The sequence below is a fragment of the Mytilus trossulus genome, chromosome 1 (assembly GCF_036588685.1).
Source record: "Mytilus trossulus isolate FHL-02 chromosome 1, PNRI_Mtr1.1.1.hap1, whole genome shotgun sequence".
In the NCBI taxonomy this organism is placed as follows: Eukaryota; Metazoa; Mollusca; class Bivalvia; order Mytilida; family Mytilidae; genus Mytilus; species Mytilus trossulus.
In genome coordinates this window covers 86,942,560-86,964,911 of record NC_086373.1, presented here as the reverse complement: position 1 = coordinate 86,964,911, position 22,352 = coordinate 86,942,560, and the positions used below count along the sequence as shown (strand labels likewise).

At 31.7% G+C, this 22,352-nt stretch overlaps 1 protein-coding gene across 1 annotated transcript in view; it reads right to left on the bottom strand.

Annotated features, from left to right (window-relative positions):
• Positions 1-22,352, bottom strand: part of LOC134701585 (uncharacterized) — a 170,277-nt gene that overhangs the window by 135,462 nt on the left and 12,463 nt on the right. Inside the window, exons 3-5 of the mRNA XM_063562752.1 lie at positions 21,154-21,372; positions 20,289-20,510; positions 16,584-16,718 (exon numbers count right to left, since the gene is read on the bottom strand). Coding sequence (XP_063418822.1) covers positions 16,584-16,718; positions 20,289-20,510; positions 21,154-21,372 — 576 coding nt within the window. The remainder of the gene's footprint in view (positions 1-16,583; positions 16,719-20,288; positions 20,511-21,153; positions 21,373-22,352) is intronic.

Below are 22,352 nucleotides of genomic sequence, written 5' to 3'. Positions count from 1 at the left end.
TAATAGACATGTACAGTACATACTCGGTTGAGGTTGGTATGGTGCTGCTCAAATGTATTATTTTAAAATTGGAATGGTCTTGTTTGTCATATGAGTCAGATGAATCTATGTCTTTGTTTTCTTTATTCTCTAGTTCAAGAGGAAGGAAAACATTTAAGGATACTATAATAATGTCAGCATTCAAACTTATAGACTGGAAATTTTATACAAGTTGAAATTTTCGACAGTAATTCAGTTTCATTCAAATGAAAACACAATTGTTTGTCATGCAGTCATCTAAAAGTACTGTCCTTTATTCCTTTTGGATTATAGCTTTTCATCTTTTATATAAGCTTTGGATTTCAAACATTTTGGCCACGAGCATCACTGAAGAGACATGTATTGTCGAAATGCGCATCTGGTGCAAGAAAATTGGTACCGTTAATTGTATTATTCATCTGGTTTCATTAACAGTCATTAGTTATATTGATTATGATAAATAAATTGTCTGTCTTTGGGTAAAAAGTAATGATGGGATGGGTAACATTATATCTACGTTTACATCGAAAGGTTATATTCTTTTACAAAACAAAAAAAAACTAAAATAACAAGAGATTCACGACAGCAGATTACTGTAGGAATACGTTTTTTGATACAAAACGACAAATTTTATTAAGTTAAAGCCAGAGTATCATGTTTTAAGTTTTTAGGAAACGGTTAAGTTAAGGTCGTATCGTGTAGTTAATGGGTTTTTTTTAACTCAAATAACGGCTTATAAAATACTTGGTTTGTTTAAAAATCCCCTTTTGATTCTTCTTAAATTTGAAGTGCGGAGTGACTTAGTGTATCTAAATAGAAAATATCAGATGATTTTTTTTTTCAATATAGCACTGTTGCAACCCAATACACCAATACAATCCCCGAAAATCTGCCCGAGGGGTTATATTGGTTCAAGGTTGGAATGGGATATTAAAAGAAGTCATTTCATATACACTTTATTATCTACAATATATAACTAATAACCCGAGTATAACTAATTTTGATGGGTTTTTCACGAGACATAATGATATACATAAAAGGAATTTGATTTAGCCTTTGAAACCGTGATTGATATCGCTTACTTGGCGTCATGCATAGAAGTGGTTGGTAAAGTGTTTTCAACCGTGACTGGTAATGATATCATCACGAATGGCTGATGCAGCACGATCGCTATCGAGTTTAGTACAAATACAATTTACTTTAATGTAGGTCTGGCATTTAATGAACTAAGTCCTTCTGATAAAGTTAGATTAACATTCTTCTTTACAACCTCTTTATATTCAGAAGAAATCTTACAAGGAAAGGTGGTCAGAAAACGATTCTTTTGTCTATTTTCTTTTCTTTCGCCCTCTAAATGTGGAAAGTTTGAACCCTTTGGAAGCATCTGCAGTATAAAAAAAAAGACATAAAAAGAGCTTTAATAATGACTCATCATTATGTAATAACGCCAAATAAAATAAAAGAAAAAGTAACAGCATTATTATATTTGGGTAATTGCTACATGTTGTGGCATGATTTTTTATATTTCCAATAATATACTTGAATTCTCATTTCATTGTTTATTTAGTACACATATCTTAATGTTATAAAAATATGATTAATATTTTTGTCATCGATAAACAAAATTATGCTGTCTGAATTAATAGCATAAAGCTCTAAATAACACCTGTAGTCACATGTAGAGCGGGTTCGTGTTTTTCAGTCATAAGTTTTCTATATAGTGTTTTTCTGACTAGTTTGTCTTATTGCCTTTTTTTGACCTACGGGATTGTCTGTGTAAATTCTTTCTTTTGAATTTTGAAGCAATAATAATTTCCCGAGTAAGTTTTGAGACATACACCAAACACATGCACATCTATAGTATACTCATCCACTTACAGCGTATTCCTTTTTAAATGCATAATTTTTTCGTTTCATTTTAGCAATGCTTGGTAATTTGTCAACTACTATATTGTATTCTGAAAATTCTGTGTTTGCCTCTATACTGGAATATAAATTTGCAGTGTCTTTCAACTCTGTATTCTGATAGATATTATCACGTCTGGTGCCATTGGCATACACATTGTTTGTCGTTGAACTATTCCCTGTCTCAACAGAAATTTCTCGATAATCATCCAGTCCATGTAATGACATTTGATTTTCATTTTCTACCTTTGCATATGGTGGAGTTTCAAATGTTTCATTGGAGTATTCTGTGAAAAAAAAATACACAAAGTAAATCCCACATTATCTGATCGCAATATGCAATCATTTGAGCTATGTCTTTTGTGGATAGTTGTCTCTTTGGCAGTCATACTACATCTTCATTTTTATATGTTGATAATTTAAGCAAATTAATTCCTTCACAAACAATTAAAAGTCAAAAAATCGACTATAACAACAGTAGAAATACAATAATATATAAGTAGCATGTCCAACATAACAAATACTGTAAACAATATGAAATCTAGTATCAATTTTGACGGCAAAACAAACAAAAAATTCTCTATCTTAAAAGTAAATGACTGTAAATATGCTTAGAAATGCATTCAGAATATAAATTAAAGTCCGTCCAGCAAACAACTAGTTTTAGTTGGAAAAGATGATCGTAGTTTCTATTTATCAGTAGTGTATTTTCCCCATAAATTAGGTAAATGAATTAAAGTTCTTTCTGATCTAAACTAAATGCGATATAGTAATTAAAAATTATGAAGCAACCGTAAAGCCGTTTAACTTGTAATGAAAGTTTGTTAAAGAATTATTAAATCGTTCAAATTCAACAGACAAAAAGTTCTCCATTCTGTGTATACTTAGTTTTCCCATTTGAGTGGTTGTACACTAGTAATGTGTGTGGCCTTTTATAGCTTGCTGCTTGGTGTGAGCCAGGGCTCCGTGTTGAAGATCGTACTTTGACATATAATGGTCTATTTAACTAATTATGTTTTGGATGGAAAATTGTCTCATTGCCAGTCATACCACATCTTTTTGTATCTATGACATTTTTCACCACTTAAAGTATGTTTGTTATAAATATTATATTTGAGATTTTGCGAATTAGGATTTATTTTTATATTTCAATATATTATACTAAAATACCTGTATTGCACTTTTCTTTTACATCATTTGAAAACTGTGTGCTTCGTATTGGTTTACCATGACCAATTGCACGTTTCCTATTGTTGAAACAAATAGTGTATGTAAATTCAATCTTGTCAAGGGTCGTTTCAAATTGAAATCTTGGCTTATCGTGTCTCTTCAAACATTAAACATTAACTATAGTTCTATTAAATCCGATCTTTTGGTTATATTCCACGGAAAACCTATTTCTAACTGTTAATGCTGCGCTTTGAACGTATTACACCTCCGTTACAGTTGTTAAGTTGTCCTTTCTTAATTAATTTTATTGCTGTTCGGTCAATCATATATTTATGTAGACTTTGTGTTATCAATCTGAGACATTCCGTCGAAATGGAATTTATTTCTATATCACGGAAAATACTTGTACCAAGTCAGGAGTTCGACAGTTATTTTCAATCGTTCCGTCGGTTGATCAACGTTTGATTTTGTAAGTTTTATATACTTTTTAATTCATCAATGTACATAAACGTTTAAACGGGGAATAGTAAACGTTAATCACTAGAGGTTTCAATTCCGACAGTTATATATAGATAATCTTAGTTGTATTTGGAAAAACCTTTAGGAATTTTGGTCCTCAATGCTCTTCACCTTCGTACTTCATTTGGCTTTTTTAACTTTTTTGGATTCGAGCGTCATTGATGTTTCTTTTGTAGACAAAACGCGCGTCTGGCGTATATACAAAATTTAGTCCTTGTATCTATGATGAATTTATTTAAACCTTTTTTTTTTAAAGATGGCGTCCCCTGGCTGTGTGTGAGTGATACATACATAGCAACGTACGGTTGGTAAAACGCGTCAAATCCGATGGCTGGTGAAGAAGATGCAACGAATAAATTTGCTCGCAATATTCTGACGTTGAGCGAACAATCAATCAACCATACTTCAAGTAAACTTGGGATCAGCAATAAAATGTGCAGGCGGTGTCAACAGACAAATATTAAGATCTCTTATTGACAAAAAATGATAAAATTATCAAAATAAAATCTAGTTTTCTACCATTGAAGATTCAGCAATAAAACACAAGCTATCTGCATATAAAAATCAGACTTGTAGATGGAAAAACAATATTTTGCTATAATACAAATATTATTTACTTACTTATAAATAACTTATTAAAATAATATAATTCTTTAATTATTTTATCAATAAATCATAGATATAATTTTTGAACGTGGCTGTACAGTATATTATACTGTTTCAAAATATATTGATTTTTTCGTAGATTTCAATGACCAAGTAAAATTCTAGTTAAATAGTTAGGGAAAGATTGTTTAGTTCCGAAGAATACTGTTTGAATGAGTCGTCAAATAGGATATACATTGTAATTGAAAAAACAACTATGCGCAACTAGTGCTACGACTGTTAAGATGTATTTAATTGAAATCAAGATTCAAATAATTTTTTTCCGAGCACACATTGTTTTTTAAGAATCGCAAAGTATGTAGAATATTTAAAATACACATCCAAATGCTTATCAGTTTTAAGATATTAGTTGATACCTGTAAATTAATATTCCAACTACTATTATTGCAATGACAGCCAAGATTGCTCCAATAATCCCTCCAGTTTGTGTTGACTGTCCCTTGTCGTTCTTTAAAGTTAGATTATCTACAAAGTACATATAACAAATCAAAGATATCTTATAAATAAAACTACAAGATAGTAAACAAAAAAAAAGAATTACGCTTATTCGTACCTAGTAACAGATAAAATAAATGTAGAAGATTTAAAAGGGAGTTATATAAACTATCCGGACCGTTATGAAAATCAGAGTCCGTTGAAAAATTGTTGTTTATAACAAACTTTATTCCAATTAAAAGGTACAAATATCAAGTTTGAGAGAACTAAAGAAGCATTGTAGTAGCACACTAACATCGATAAGATAAATGATTTTTTTTCTAGGAAAGTATTAAAGTGTTCTTGTATGTATGACTAAGTATACAAATTAAAAACAAGTCATTCAAACAAGGAAAGAATCCATGTTCGAATTATTTAATGATAAAAGGACAAGTCCTTTGGTACCAATAGCTAAGATTTCTTTGATTTACATTTACCAAAAACCATTTTAAAGTACACGAAAGGCTCATACCGAAATCATCTTCTTACAATTTTGATTATTTGATATGAATAATTCATTGTTATTTGAAAGAAAATTCTTAAATTTATTTACATTTTAAAACGAGAATGTGTCCATAAATCACGGATGCCTAACGCACGCACTATCATTTTCCATGTTCTGTGGACCTTGAATTTAGGGTCAAACTTTAATTTGGCATTCAAATTAGAAAAATCATACCATAGGAAACATGTGTAATAAGTTTCAAGTTGATTGGACTTCAACTTCATAAAAAACTACCTTGACCAAATACTTTAACCTGAAGCGGGACAGACCATGAGACGGACGAATGGACGAACACACAGACCAGAAAAAAATATGCCTCTCTACGTAGGTGGGGCATAAAAAGGACCCTTTTGATACATTAAGGATGGCTGTGAATTTGTAATTCAAGAACTAACATTCAACGTAAAAGAGAAATCTAACAATTTTTTCTCATTGTGAAATATATAATTCTTACAGCGTGACAAACTTTTGAATTTAAAGATCATACATATTTAACCTTCGGATTTACATTAGTTCAACCAAAAAAAGACTGAAAACACTTTTACCTAGTAGATGACATCTATAGCCTGTATAAACATTACGACATCCATCTTTAGTGCAGTTACCAGAAAATGGTTCACAATCTTCATCCAAGCATCCAATACATGTTTCTAAGCAGTTATAACCGAATTGTCCTTTAGCACATGCTATGATTTTCAAAGAAAAAAAATACTAATGATCTTCCAAAACACAGTAGATGTAAATGTTACTTACCGCACTAATTGTTTATGAATATTATTACAAAAATCGAAAAGTCTTTTTTTTTCTTTTTAAAAGTAAATTAAATTTGTGTCCTAGTAGATAAGTACACATGAAAATGTAGATTATACCTTTTAAAGTGACATCAGAATACACTTTGTGCTTGAAACATAAAATCAGTGTATCATTTTCTTATGCTTTTGAGCATCTCATCTACCCTTTCATAACAAGTATCGTAAGGTTTCTACTATACCATTAGGTTAGGGTTAAGTGTTTTCATGCCCTAAAATTACATAGAGACATGTAGGCAGTAACCTCCTTTCGCGGCAAAAAAATAAAAATGTAGAAAAAAAACACTTAAATTAAAAAAAAAGGATTACAATCATGCATTATTTTAACAGCACTGGTTGTTACTTTTACGTTTGTAAGGGCACGCAATTAAACGCATGCAGTTATACCTAAATATAAAACAAATACTGTTACTTCTGTTAACTTTGCCAGTTGGGTCTTGCGGCAGTTGTGAGAGATCGTTTTGTACACTACGGCGCCCTTAACTGATATAGAACAGGGCAACAACTACAGAAAGAAAATATGCTACAAGTACATAGAAGTGGCAATGTTGGCAATACAGGATGCATTGAAGTGCTAAAGAGATGGGATTCGTACGGGCACAGAAAATCGCCTTAGCATTTGAAAAAGACTTACCGAATATATCTCTCATTGTAAACAAACAATTTTACGTCATAATAATTTGAATTTGATAATTAAAGTTATGAGTTATTAAATTATGCACTTACACGCTAAGGTTTGAAAATTGTGTCTCTGAAACAAAGTCAAAATGGCTCGGTTGAAACAGCCAACAAAATCTGATTAACCATAAAAAAAATTAATAACTTTAATTGGATCCCCGTGACGTTCCATTTTAATATCGCACTTTACTGGCACATGTAATATTCTGACTCTTAATTATAACTTTTTTCAATATATACTTGGCGCTCATTTATTGAAATATATCAAATATTATACCAGATATACATAAATATATAGTTGACATATTGCTTCTAGTATTTAGAAACAAACTAAATCATAAAAACTTAACATGGTTCACTGATCCGGTCAAAACATGTAAGAGGACCTTGCATGATACGCACGTTCTAATCTAAACATAGTTATCACATCACTCATAAGAAGAAACAAATTGATACTACACAATATCTGAACTGGGTTTTTTTTTCAAGTAGTCACTGAATTATGGCAATGAGGACACAAACAAAGGACATAGGACAGACGGAAACTTCATAACATAAGGCATCTATATAGTATCATTTTTATAACAGCGTAGGTAAGACCTTTTTGAAGCGCTCAGGTAATCAATTGACTGGGTCAGCTTAAGTGAACGTTCGTCTATAATGCCAATATGCCATATCGTTCGTGTTATCGACATAATGTTAAACTGTAGGGTCGCCCAAAGTTGAAAACGCCTAAATCAAATCATACAAATAACAAGCAGAGGACTAAACATCGTGTGTTGATTTAAATGTAAAATGCTTAAACTTTCTTTGTTGTTCTTCTCGTGCACCTGCAAGTACTTTACTCTTTTATTCTATCTCAACCCTCAATCCCCATTGGAAGGCCTCTGACAGACTGAGTGATCTTAAGATCACTGTTATCGATAGGTGATTACAAACAAGTTAAAGGTAAAGATTCGTAGGCTCGTCAAAAACCAAATCAAAACCATTTAAGGATCTGAATGACAAATCGCACATTAACGTTAACCGACATCTTGGCTTAGGAAGTGAACATAAAGAATGTTGTGGAGGTATACATTTTTAGTGAATCCTAAACCTTCCCCTTAAATTTGGACAAGGGTATAGAAGTCATAGAATGCTTGTGAGCGCTTGATCCTCCCTTAAACAAGGGCAGTGATATAACAGTATTATATAAGAAAGAGATTGATAGATCCTACCGGGACTAAAAACAAAAAAAGTTTAACAAAAGATACAACGTACCAAAATGATTTCATCTGCAAATTTTTTCTAACACAATTATATAATATTTCTTGTTCATTATGGAACTGATATCAAATTTAAACATTGAAATGTTCGAAGAAATTAAAATGTAAACCGTGCTATACATCATGAGTACGGGAAGTGAATATAATTTTAAATGAGACAAACCAAAGCCTTTAGATTTAGTTTTGTTAACGCTTTTCAGATTATAAGAGAGGAAAATTGAAGAAATAAAAAAAATCTAGTTTGTTGACTTCTATTTTTGAGGTTATTCTATTTAAGCTAACTGTATTTTATGTCCATGAAAATCTTAAACTGTTTCTATTGAAAAATTCTGATTGAAAGCTTAAAAGGGGCAGTTTAGACTTATATTAGAATGTTTTTCCAAAATGTAACACAATGCCAATATAAATCTTACGTTGAACACATGAAGAACCCATCCAACCACGATCACATGAATCTAACTCACACACACCATCAACATTATTACATAACGTTCCATTCACGCAGTTACATGTTTGCTGACAGTTGTCTCCAAAAAAAGGTGACTCACAAGCTGTAAGGAAATAATGTTATAATATCAAAGAAAGATTGAATCGTTATGAGATTTATTCAAACTTTTCAATAGAAAAACCATATCGTTATACAAAAAAGAATTTATTGGTATATAACTGTTAAATGTCCAACGGCAGATATTATACAAAATTAGAAGTTTTTGTTTTTCCCCTTTGTTTATTTATGTGTTTAAAACTCCTTCGAGAATTACACTAATTCAAGTAGTTATCTATGAAGACTTTATCGCAGCATTAAATATGTAAATGTACAATAAACACTTATACTTTGTATGTAAATGTCATAATTGTCCTATACCAGATTACAACTTTTCATTCGGTCTTAATAAATACACTGGTTTTAAAGACGACAACACGTAGATGATAACTAGTAAAACAACCTTTTGTTTGTCATTGACTGTAGTTACTTCATTTGTTTGTCGTCGATAGTTTGTGTTGTCATATAAATGTCAAATTTGATTTGCGCATCAACTAATTCATGTTGTCTTATCTATGCATTTTTGTATTTTTATTGTATTTTATAGATTCGCATTGTCGGAATTTAAAGTTGAGTATAAATATTATAAGACAGAACTTAACGGTATCTATAACGATATTCAGGACGCTATAGGTTTTTTCTTTCATTTCGTTACTTGGTATTTCTTGATAGAGAATAAATACCCGTAAAGTATTTAGACGAATGTTTACTGTACCTTATTGAATTGAATAAGATTTTATTCCTACTGTCATACTGATAAGATTATGAGTAAAAAGTAGAAATGTACATACCTTTGCTGCATTTTGAACCTAGATATCCTGCTCTACAACGACCTACAACCTGACATATTCCTTCAAAGTTATCACAATCCTCGTTTATGCAATTCCTACAGGTCTTAGAGCAGTTAATGCCGTAGGATCCTGTGTCACATGCTACAAAATGAAAGAGCACCGTAGAATTTATAACACAGATGTTGGTTTTTTTTCGATTATCAAGTACCAACTTCAAACTTGTTTTTAATAAATCATCAAAAATCTCTTTTTAAAGTTGCTGGAACACAGTAAATATCTATCCATTAAAGTCGTTGATATCGTTCATTTATAAATAGGTGAACTCAATGCACTCGTTCACAAGCAGTAACAGGTTATACATCTATAATGTTTTTGTGAAACAACGTTAACTTACCTTGATTGCATCCTTGTCCGCGCCATCCTGATTTACATATTCCCAATGGATCACATGTTCCATTGAATCGGTCACAATTTTCGAATTTGCAATTTTTACATGTTTGAAGACAGTTCTTTCCAAATTTTCCTTTATCACATTCTAGATAATATTTAATATGAATCATAAATGTTTAAACTGAGCTCAATATGAAACATATCGGAAATATATATAGACAGAAAAAAGGTGTAACGGTTGTATTATAATGCTGTGGGAATAAATTGACACTACATATTGCGTACTTCAATAGAAAGTTATAAAAATATACTTTAATCATACGACATTATTATGATTAATTGAAATAGTATTATCTGATAATTTTAGTGCACTTACTTTGACTACAAGTGTTTGATTTCCATCCCGGATCACACAATCCATCAGGACATTGACCATTCACATTATCACACGCAACGCCATCAAAACAGTGGCATTGACGCCGGCAATTCTCACCGTAGGTTCTAGCATTACAGCCTACAAATGATGATTCAGTAAATGTACTCATTCCCACAGATGACCACTTTATTTTTTTTTCTTTTAGTCTTAGAGTGGATTTTGCATGTGAATGTCTTGAATTTAAGATTTAAGGAATGTTTCCAGGAGACGCAGATGTTGCGCGCGATTGAATATCACTAGTACCAGGATTTTAGTCTCAAAACGACCATTTTGGTCTGATCTTACCACAACACAATAACTCCTCCATTGGTCGTTTTTACATTACTACAATAACGAGGTCGACTTTTTTTACCCGGAACTACATAAAAAGACGAATCAAAGAATTCAACTTTATAACTAATAGAAGACAATAGTGTTCATTGAAAACTTCACCATGCCAGGCAATTTCATATTCAAAATAACTAGTATAACTAATAACTTAACAAGATTCGGGGATAGAATCTGTTATTGATTCCAATAGTATATGTTCTTTCTCTTTCTTCTAATCCATTCCTCAATTATCAGATCACCTATCACACGGTATTAAAATATTGTCATTGTAGCGATGCTAAAACTTTGTAAATGTTTTTGACAAGTTTGTGATATAAAAAATAACTGGTGTTATAATTGTCCGTAATACAGATATTTCTGTTGGTAAAATTAAATACGTTGTAACATTCACGGGCGAATCACACAATAAGATTGTGCTTCGGAGAAATCACCTTTTAAAAATGGATAATTAACAATAGGAAAAGGAAAATCTCTTGTAGCGTACATTTTAGTATTAAGTTTCCACTAAATGAGATAGATATCAAGATCTAGGAAAAGGTTGTGTTCATTGTAAGCAATTTTTTTTTGTTCAAAGTCAGTTTAACAGGACGATTTTTTATAATAAATAGTCGTAATTTTTTAATGCCAAAATATATTATACAAATTACAAAAAGAAAATATTAGCTTTTTGTGTCGGATGTTGTTTAGATATGGTTGCTGAAATAAGTCATCAATTGAAATTTGTAACAATACAGATTCACGTCCACAATGCATATGTAGTTTGTTTTGAACAAAGGTTATTGCTTTAATAAACATTTTTTTTTTAAACATTTTCTTGTATATTTAAGGTGAAGTTTTATTATTTTTTCTTGACCGACAGTGTATTCTTAAGTTAGAACCGTATAAATTTTCAATCGCAACTGGGTATGGTTAATTTTGAACCTTGGTAAGGAGTGTTGCCTCGAAAAAAACCTGAGATGCAGTATAACATTATGTCATAACTTAATCATCGATTGCATTTAGATAAAATATCATATAAATAATATTGCATTTAAGATCCTTCTCATTTCGTCCATTCTTTAGGATCGAATGTTTATTTGGACAACCTTATCGATATGTACACCAGAAGTGCGAATTAAATGGTAAGTAAATAAACATACGTTTTTCACACTTTAGACCTTCCCATCCAGCAATGCATTCATTTGTACAATTGCCATCGACCTGGTTACAGGAAGAGAATTTACAGGTGTTGCAGACGTTCCTACAATTTGGTCCATAAGTGCCATGTATACATGCTTAAAGATAAAAATTGCATAACACAATATTTACAAGTACTACAAAGGAAATTGTGATAAGTATAAGTTGAAATTGTATTCATCTAATATTGTTTGTCTTTCTTTCATATGTAAATGAATAATGCTAACTCAAAGTTCGATTTGATAGAGCTAACTTAAATCATAATCTAAATTTTGTTATTTACATATTCATCCCTGTACATGGTATAAATCCTCGTTACACCTTATCCTATAATCAATTAAGACCGAAAATCAACACAACAGAAACAAATATGTCTGTCTCATTTTTTCTCTCACATTTAGAAGTTGACGTTGAGGATAACTTACGAACTTCACTATACGACAAAAGAGATTATTTTAGCTTCCTAACTATGAACTTTCAATTTCTATTTAGTAAAATTCTTGCAAAACCATCATATGAAGTGTATATCTTCCCGATGTGACGATAATCCAGAGATAGTGTGTTCTCACGATTTGATTGATTTTACTAGAAATCTATTAAACACAGATAGTTCAAAGTGGTCAGGTTGATATCTCTTCAATGATCTTTTCGGACACAATCACGCGTTGGTTGACTTTTATGTAGCACTTTTATCAAAAATGACGACGGACATAATCCAGTTGTCGTTACAATTCAGTACTCAGGACCACAATAATATCCTTTTTCACTTGACAACTGTGACCCTCCTAACTACAATTATAACTAATCATGTACTTAAATGAGCAAGATTACGGGTACAACAGTTTTAACATGATCTGCTTCCTCCTAGAGTGCATGAAATCAACTCCGGTGTTTTGATGGTTTGTGTTTCTGTGTTTTCAGTTTTCTATTATGTGTTTAGGAAGACTGTCTTTTGGTCGTTTTAGTTTTTTATGACACTGTTAAATGAGTTTGAACATCTGTTTGGTGTCTTTCGCTTCTCTTGATACGAAATTTCAGTAAAGCTGACATAAAAGAAAACAATACATAAACAATCTAAAGACTGAAAAGCACGAATCCCACCAAAATACCGGTAGATCCGGTTTTCCGAAAAGATAAGCAGATGTGCTCCACATGTGTACCTGTCTCTATAATGGTTTAATTTTTAAATTGTTATTTGGATGGAGAGTTGTCTCATTGGCACTCACACCACATCTTCCTATATCTGTCTCGTTGCTTATTGTAACTCATTGATGTCATAATTTGTGAAAAGAGGACGGGTCAGGTCTGTTGATTACAACAACAAGATTTAAACATACTTATTAGTCTTCGATGGATGCTTGTCATATAAATGGGGAAAAAAAAGACACATTACCATATTTTCATTATTTACAGATCATTTGATTACGGAGTAGAGTGATTTGATTTTCAATTTTTCATGAAAGTGTATGACAGTATAGCTTTTAATTTAGTAATAGATTTTTATAAATTTACTGTTTTGCAAAAATATGAATTATTCGAAATATCAGGGATTTTCTTATCCACGGCATAGATTACCTTAGCCGTATTTTTTGGGAATTTCGTGTCCTCAAAGCTCTTCCACTTTTTACTTGTTTTGGCTTTCTAACTTTTTTTTATCTGAGCGTCAATGATGAGTCTTATGTAGACAAAATACGCGGCAGGCGTTTCAAACTATAAGCCTGTTACCTTTGATATTTATGACCCTATCAGATTCTACTTAGCAAATACAAAGAAATATAATAGATCTACATCGTCAGAGAAGGGTTCATGTAGAACAATCTATTAGACTCCTTTAGGATTTGGAGCAGTTTAACTTAATCCAGGTGACAACATAGAAAGAAGAATCCTCTGTTTGTGTTGCTCACAAATATAGTCAACATAATAGCACTACATGCAATTGTATACAAGTGGGAGGTTTATGCCTATACCAAGCCAGATATATGTCCGTTGCTTTTCACTTGTTCTATTGACAGACAACGGGAACTTACTAGTACTACTTCTTATCATACAATAGAATGGTTTAACACCGACAAAAATGTATAGAACGTTTAATCTCTAGATATAGGAAGCTGTGGTATGAGTGTCAATGAGACAACTCTCCATCCAAGTCACAATTTATAAAAGTAAATCATTTTAGGTCAAAGTACGGTTTTCAACACAGAGTCTAGTCTCACACCGAACATCAAGCTACAAAGGGGCCCAAATATTACTAGTGTAAAACCATTCTAACGGGAAAACCAACAGTCTAATCTATAGAAAAACGAGAAACGAGAAACACTTATGAACCACATAAACAGAGACGACAACCACTGAACATCAGATTCCTGATTTATGACAGGTGCAAACAATTGCAGCGGGATTAAATGTTTTAATGGTACCCAACTTTCTCCCTTTTCTTTGACAGTAGTTAAACATCACAACATAGAAAGTCACACTATAAAGTATCAATTAACTTAATAAAAAAACGCAGTAACACAAATAAATACACAATGAGCGAATAAATTTGATCTGTGATACAATGTAAATACATAGTTAATAAAAATAAGGAATGCATTAATAAATTATAAGTATAAAACTGCTGTGAAATGTAAAACAATTTTAGAAAAACACCAATTTGAAAAACATTACGTCATATTATACACAGGCAAATAAAAATATTTGTTTTGTTAAGTATACTTCTTCTTCTGTGTATAGAATCTTCATGTTTTACAACGTTGGAAACAAGCAACATCAACTAATTAATTTTTGTTCTGTATTCTAAAATTTTTTTTTATCAAGTATAGTTTCTTTAGTTCTGATGAGAGTTTCAGGCTGATACCATGGCTGATAAATAAAAGGACATAATTATAACTTTGAAACATACGTTGTTCACACTTTTGACCCTTCCATCCAGCAGAACATCCATGTTTACATCTGCCATTTGAATTGTTACATTCTGAATGCTGACAATGTGTGCAAGCATTGTTACAATTTGGTCCATATCTACCATGCTCACATGCTAAAATAGATAAGCTTCATAAGAATGGTTAGTCGTTTTACTAGAAATTCAACTACTACAAAGGTTATAAAGATATTTATATTGAAAGGTTACATTATATTTTGTAACTAAAACTATTTCTTCTGCTGCATACTAACATCCTTTCACTGAAGCAACAAACTATAGTTCTTCATCAATTGATACGTTTCAATAGATGATTCAAATTTTGATATGTTAAAACGTATTTAACCATTGATATTGTGATAGGGTAAATAAACCCTGATGAATAAGCACAGTAAGATGTCTGTAAAATTATATACTGATATTTACATTTTTGACATCTTTAAGATATCACATAGTGTACAGTACGTACCATAGCAAGGAAATTTCCAAACGGGTTAGGTTCTCCCTTTAAAATATATGTATGAGTAAGGCTTTTGAGCGGGTCATTTAGTTTTTTATATCGCAGTTTGACGTCTGTTCACAAATTTGTATGTATGAGATTTGAACATCAATGTTATTCCATAGTTAGATTTATTTAAACAACTAAGTTAAAAGTCAAGATTTGTATTTTCCACAATTGATTACACTTGATGCATTCCCCCTTACCCTTAACGTTTAACCACACGGATCCATAGCTCTGTTCTCAACTGATCGATAATTACCAATTTATTCGTTAGCGTAATCCATTCTTCCGTAAAAAAAATCTAATTCTGTATTGAATAATTCTTCGTTTCATGAAGATATCCCCATACACCTGCAGATTTATCTAAAGTATATAGATATTAAACATAACCTATAAACATGGAACGTGTTTATTCGCATAACATAAAAGAGTTTTTCCTACAACCATTCGCACACATAATTTGTTAGCACTGCATCCATTTACCCGTGATTATTACTTAAATTATTTATCATGAATCTTTGGTCAGAACGAGGAAGTCAAATCATATCTCTCGTATAGACATATTTAAGAATTGAATGCTTCTTTTTGTAAATTTATTGGGTGGTAAAAGCGTTGACCGAAGTACATTTTGTATGAAGCGCGGAAGCGCTTCATTCTAAAAATGTACGCACGGTCAACGCTTTTACAACCCTATAAAGTTTCAAAAAGAAGTATTCAATACTTATAATTACATTTTTTTAGCTAAAATCATGAAAACACGATTTTTATCCAGTTTTATTTAATTCACCTGTGCACTTTTTTGTGGGACCTCGTGTCATCATGCATGATAAATGTTATTGTCTGATGCAATTGTTTACGGAATAACATGTTAGCCAATCAGAATAACGTATTATAATGAAACTTACATCTAATGTAATTATATGCATGTTAAAGGATCCTTGCGTATGTATGATACACAAAGTTATTCTATAAATAGGGAAAGTGTTGTATAATTGAAAATGATACAATATTCGGGAGGCTTATAATGCTGATGCAATAAACTACTACATGTGACATTACGGCCTTTAACATTTAATTGAATCTATACTGTACAGTCTGCTATAAACGGCTACAACATGACAAACTGTGAAAGATAAACCAACGGCCTGAAATAATGAGCAACAATTGAACGAAAAAAAACACATCACCATCGCCAAAAAACAGCAACCACTGAATTACTGACGTTGGACAGGGGCATAATGAATGTGGCGGAGACTAAACATGTTCTTACTTAAACATATCTTTCTTTTCTCAAAATAAGGTTCTGATAGGAATATATAGAATACAGAGGTTGTTTTATTCTTAAATATGAAGTCAATTATTTAGGAAACAAGCTATGAAATGAATCTCAATTTTTCGAATATGATACCGATTCATCCTGAGAGAACGTTATGTTTAAAGATTTACTCTGAGTTGCTGGTTCATTTGTAGCATCAGTATATTTACCTTGATCACATCGATCTCCTGTGAAGCCTGCTTTACATGATGTACATGATCCATCCCAAATACTACACGTCACATCATTGCAATTGTCTGAACAGGCAAATTCACACTGGGATCCATATCGTCCTACGTAACAGCCTACAGATAAGACCATAAGGTTGTATTTCAATGGTTTGTATTCGTCAAATTCCGTTTTTGATAATAATAATAATCCTTAAATTTGTAGTTCCATCATACAATAGTGTTGAGTGAGTATCCCCCTGCTTTTTAAATGAATGTAGCTATCAAGAATGATTTGTCAAATATTTTTCGGTATTATGTACTTTTTGTAAAAAAAAAAAATAGTAGTTTACAATTAATCCAGTAAAAGTGAAATGTGGCCTTAGCTATACAATAAATATATATTTATTTCCTTCCAGCCGTCTTCTAATGTTTAATCAGTCGCCTGACTTCACGTATGTACAAGTTTTTTTTTGTTACACTATGTACTAAACATCGGATGGAACGATCTAGTTAAAAAAAAACTTTGTTTACAACCTCTACATCTCTCGTTCCTTAAAGAAAAGGGTGCAGCAAGATACTGATTCGTCCAAACTCATTAGTTGGGATTTTTTTATCTAAAATTTAAAATAAAATGGACATATACATATAAACCGAAGGCAAACACTTTATATGTAAATACACTAGCTTAAAACTACATGTATTGTGTTAATTTCCATTATCTATAAAATGCTGGGTATATGAGTATGTTGTACACCATTCAAATCTGTTTAAATCAATAAAATATGTATTTCTAAATATGACATTAAAGGTTTTATGAACTTTACATTATTGTTTCTGAAATATTAGATTTAAAAACATTTATTCTTTTATTTACAGACATGAAATGTCATATTGGTCAGAACACAACTAAAAAATGCAAGTATTGAAAGTAATTAGCAACAGTACAAAGAGTGCATGATAGGCCTGCAGAAAACATGTTGCATTTAGCTCATTTTTTTGTTGAATGTCGCATTGTTACCTATAATTCCTAAAACTTCAGTCTACAATCTGTCGCAGTATGAGTGTTCAAAGTCAAATATGAATCTGCAATCCACCAAATATTCTAACTCATAACCCAGTCTACCATCACAAATTCCAACATCAGTGTTCAATTTGAGGTAAATCCATTCAAGCATACTAGAGCTAGTGTATGCTATGTAAAAACTTGCAATTTTTTTTTAAATCTATCGATCAAAGCACATTCAATCGGGAATTATTCGGAAATTTTCAAAACAAACTAAATTCACAAATTACAACAACTATGTAAGGTTGCCAGAAAACACTGGTAGTATAGGTCTCATGGAATCACAGAGCAGAAATTTTTCAAATAGAAAGAGAGGTTTGTTTATTAATCCGAATATTTATTATTGTTTATGTAGAAATGTAAGAGATAAATTTGTCCTGGTAATATATGTCTGGGAAGACACATATGACTAGTAGAAAAAGTCCATGGTTACAAAATTTACTAGTATTTTTTGTTCGATGATAGTAATGTATTTCCTCAGATTAAATTTCCTAGGAATTCTAGTCCATGTCATGTAATATTGCTAAGTAAAAACGTCCATGTATTCTTAATAGGAAAAATATTAATGAATCAAATAATTTACGTTTAAACAATGGAAACTTATGAGTTTTGTATCTATATTTTTAGCTCACTGGCCCGAAGGGCCAGGTAAGATTTTCCCATCACTTTGCGTCCGGCGTCCGTCGTCGTCCGTCGTCGTTGTCCGTCGTCGTCGTCCGTCGTCGTTAACTTTTACAAACTTTTAACCATTTTTCGTAAATCTTAGTAATCTTTTACAAACATAATCTTCTCCTCTGAAACAACTGAGCCAAATTTAACCAAACTTGGCCACAATCATCATTGGGGTATCTAGTTTAAAGAATGTGTCCAATGACCCGGTCAACCAACCAAGATGGCCGCCACGGCTAAAAATAGAACATAGGGGTAAAATGCAGTTTTTGGCTTATAACTCAAAAACCAAAGCATTTAGAGCAAATCTGACATGGGGTAAAATTGTTCATCAGGTCAAGATCTATCTGCCCTGAAATTTTCACAAGAATTGGACAACCCGTTGTTGGGTTGCTGCCCCTGAATTGGTAATTTTAAGGAAATTTTGCTGTTTTTGGTTATTATCTTGAATATAATTATAGGTAGAGATAAACTGTAAACAGCAATAATGTTCAGCAAATAAGATTTACAAATAAGTCAACATGACCGAAATTGTCAGTTGATCCCTTTAGGAGTTATTGCCCTTTATAGTCATGTTTTAACCATTTTTTCGTAAATCTTAGTAATCTTTTACAAAAATCTTCTCCTCTGAAACTACTGGGCCAGTTAATTATAGATGGAGATAATTGTAAGCAGCTAGAATGTTCAGTAAATTAAGATGTACAATCACATCACCATCACCAAAACACAATTTTGTCATGAATCCATCTGCGTCCTTTGTTTAATATTCACATAGACCAAGGTGAGCGACACAGGCTCTTTAGAGTCTCTAGTTTTTAAATGTATGACTCAGATTAATTTTCCTAGGAAATAATGTCCAAGTCATTGATATTCCTAGGTAAAATTGTCCATGCGCTTTTTTTTTTAAAGGTAAATAAAACTGTTATATTTTGATATTGTTATAAAGAGTTGTGTATCAATTCTTTTAATAAAGTTTATGTTCCCAGACTTATTTTCCCAGGAGATTTTGTCCATGCCATTAATATGTAAATTCGTCCATGTCCTGTGTTTTAAAAGGAATGTTTTAATGAAATAATTAACATGGAAATAATTTTTATGTTTTAAAATATTGTTCGGATCAAGAGTTTGGGCATTAAAAATTTAATGAAATGGATGTCCCCAGACTTATTTTCCTAGGAAATCATGTCCATGTCAATAACATTGCTAAGTAAAATGTCAGACCTTTACTTTAAAAGATAAATATTAATGTTATGTTTCAATATTAAGTTTTAGAGAACTTTGTGTTATAATATATCAATAAAATTGATGTCCTCATACTAATTTTCTTATGAAAATCGTGTCCAAGCCAATAAATTTCCTGTAGGTAAAATCGTCCATGACCTTTATTGTAAAAGATCAATATAAATGTTATGTTTCAATATTCGGTTATAAAGTTGGTGTATTAATGTTTTACTAAAATCTATGTGTCCAGACTTATTTTTCTCGGAAATCATGTCCATGTCATTAACATTCCTAGGATATAACGCCACTTTCCTTTATTCTAAAAAGGAAGAAAATAATGAAACTTTCAAGTCTTAACTAAAAATATGATCTGTTTTTATTTTCAATAATTGTTATAATGATAAAAATTACTTGTATAACGTCTTAGAACAATTTTACCTTGGAAAATAAGTTCCAGCCATATTTTACTACTTATGGACTTATTTTCCTAGGAAACTTTGTCCTAGGACTTACGTTCCTAGTAAAATAATGATCATGGACTTGATTTTTAGAGAACATATTTTACTACCGGACCAAATTTACTGTTACAGAAATGTAGTTTTCGATCGTAAACCCTGTGATATTTCATTGAAATTGTTTAAAGACAATTTGTGTTATCGTGTGAAGTGTTGACGAAGGGACGGTCAGAGCACAGTATACCAACTAAACGTATTTGACCGACCACACGTATAAAACGGTTTCTACAAGCTTACCAAAGATTTCTACTTCGCATAGTTCAACGAAAGCCTGATCCTCTCGATTCCTTTCATTATAGAACACTACATATCTACCAATAACGTCACAAGTTTTATTTTGTATTGAGGTTGGCAGTTCACTATTCAGTGGGTAGTGATAGCATAGATGTCCATAGTTTGGAGTTCCTTGACTAAATGAGTCCGATACGTATAGATAATATCCTCTGAGCCTATCATTTTCTGAAATATATTAATTGCGATAATCTCAGTTACACATGCATTAGATTAAATAAGTGTATATATTATTTATATATATCTTTATCTACTCTCGGCAGTTAAATTTTGAATATTTAAAACGCTCGGCCAAGCCTCGCGTTTTAATGCCTCGTACACACGTACATTTATTTCGAATTGAATTCGAATCGAATGCGAGTCGAATTTGCTAATCGCGTTCACACACTCTTAATTTTTTGAATTGGCTAGTTTGAATTATCCAATATAATATAATATTAAAATACGAATTAAAAGTAAACGTCGTTTGGACAGTAAAATGAATTTGACGCGCATTGCAATTCGAATTAGAATTGACGTTAGGACGTAAAACGTTTCGAATGCGAATTAAACCAATTCGAATTAGTTAATGCGAATCGAATTCGAATTACTTGTGAAATCGATGCAGCTGTAGAATCTATACATATAACGCAATCCTTGTTTTTATAATTATAAAAATATACTTTTGCAATTTCCATTTACACCGTGTATCAATGATTACAACAACTATTAAATGTACAATGTATATGTATCTGTCAAAGAAAGTGTAGCAAGCATTTTTTTCTAAATCGAGACAGCTACAGATATTTTGAATTAAAATACTAAAACTTACGATATTTTCTATAATATAATACAACTCTATGTATGTATGCTGGAGATCCCAGGTCCAGTCTCCACCATGCTGACGACTGACCAACAGCAGTATGACAACAGCTTCTCGCAGTAAAAAGTTGATTTGTATTTCCATCAATTACTCTCGATGCATCATAACTATTTTTAGAATCCGAGTAAACACTACTTTGAATTGCTGTACCATAAGTGGCTAAATTAGCTAAAAAAGCAATTTATTAAGATCGAATTCGAAAATGTAATTAATCTCGGAATGATTTCCAAATCAAATGAGTATTATTCAGCGGGTTTATTTTTAAAATGCAACTTCGTAAAAAAGTAATATATTAAAGAAATATTTTTGTTGTAAATAAGATATCGTTTGATATTTATGGGTAAAACGAAAAGCGGGGAAAAGGGGGGGAGGCTAAATTGATTTGAAATAAACATGCTGTGATCTTTATTTTGATGACAAAATGCAGGATATACAATTTTATCACACATCCCTATTCCCCCTTTTAAAAAAGGGTCCTTCTAAATTGCGCCCGGGGAATAAAGCGCCCGGGCAAAATATATAGATATTTTATTGGCATGAGACAACTTTGTTAAGTTATGAACATTGATTTTTTTTATTTTAGACAAGTAATTTGCAAATTCAGATAATAAACATGTGTAATAAAGCACAAAAACAAGTATGACTAGATTTGCGATTGCAAGCAATAGCGGATGGCACCCTTCCCCTATTGCCAGGTGAGCAGTAGCCATGGTTACGGCAGCCATTTTGGAAATTCCAAACTCAAAAGTCAAGTCTACATTAGCTGAGCAACATTTGTTATTTGTTTGCTGTTTCCATGGTAACGGCGGCCATTTTGAATATTCCAAAGTCAAACCTCCGCTGCAATTTTTTCCCTCCACAATCATATACCATTTAATGTCTCTAGAATAAATTAAACATTGATGTTCTAGAATGTTCTGTGAAAATTCAAAGTTTTAACCTTTTTGCATTGTTTCCATGGTAACAACAGATATTTTGGAAATTCCAACGCCAAATTCCACATCTTCCAATGTTGCTCATCGTTACTGTGAAGTTTCCTGAAGTTTGGAACATTTTGAGTTTTTTGAATTTTTTTTAGTAGTTTCCATGGCAACATAGTAGTTCCAATGAGTGCCAAAATCATCCAACACCTGTATATAGTGGGCACC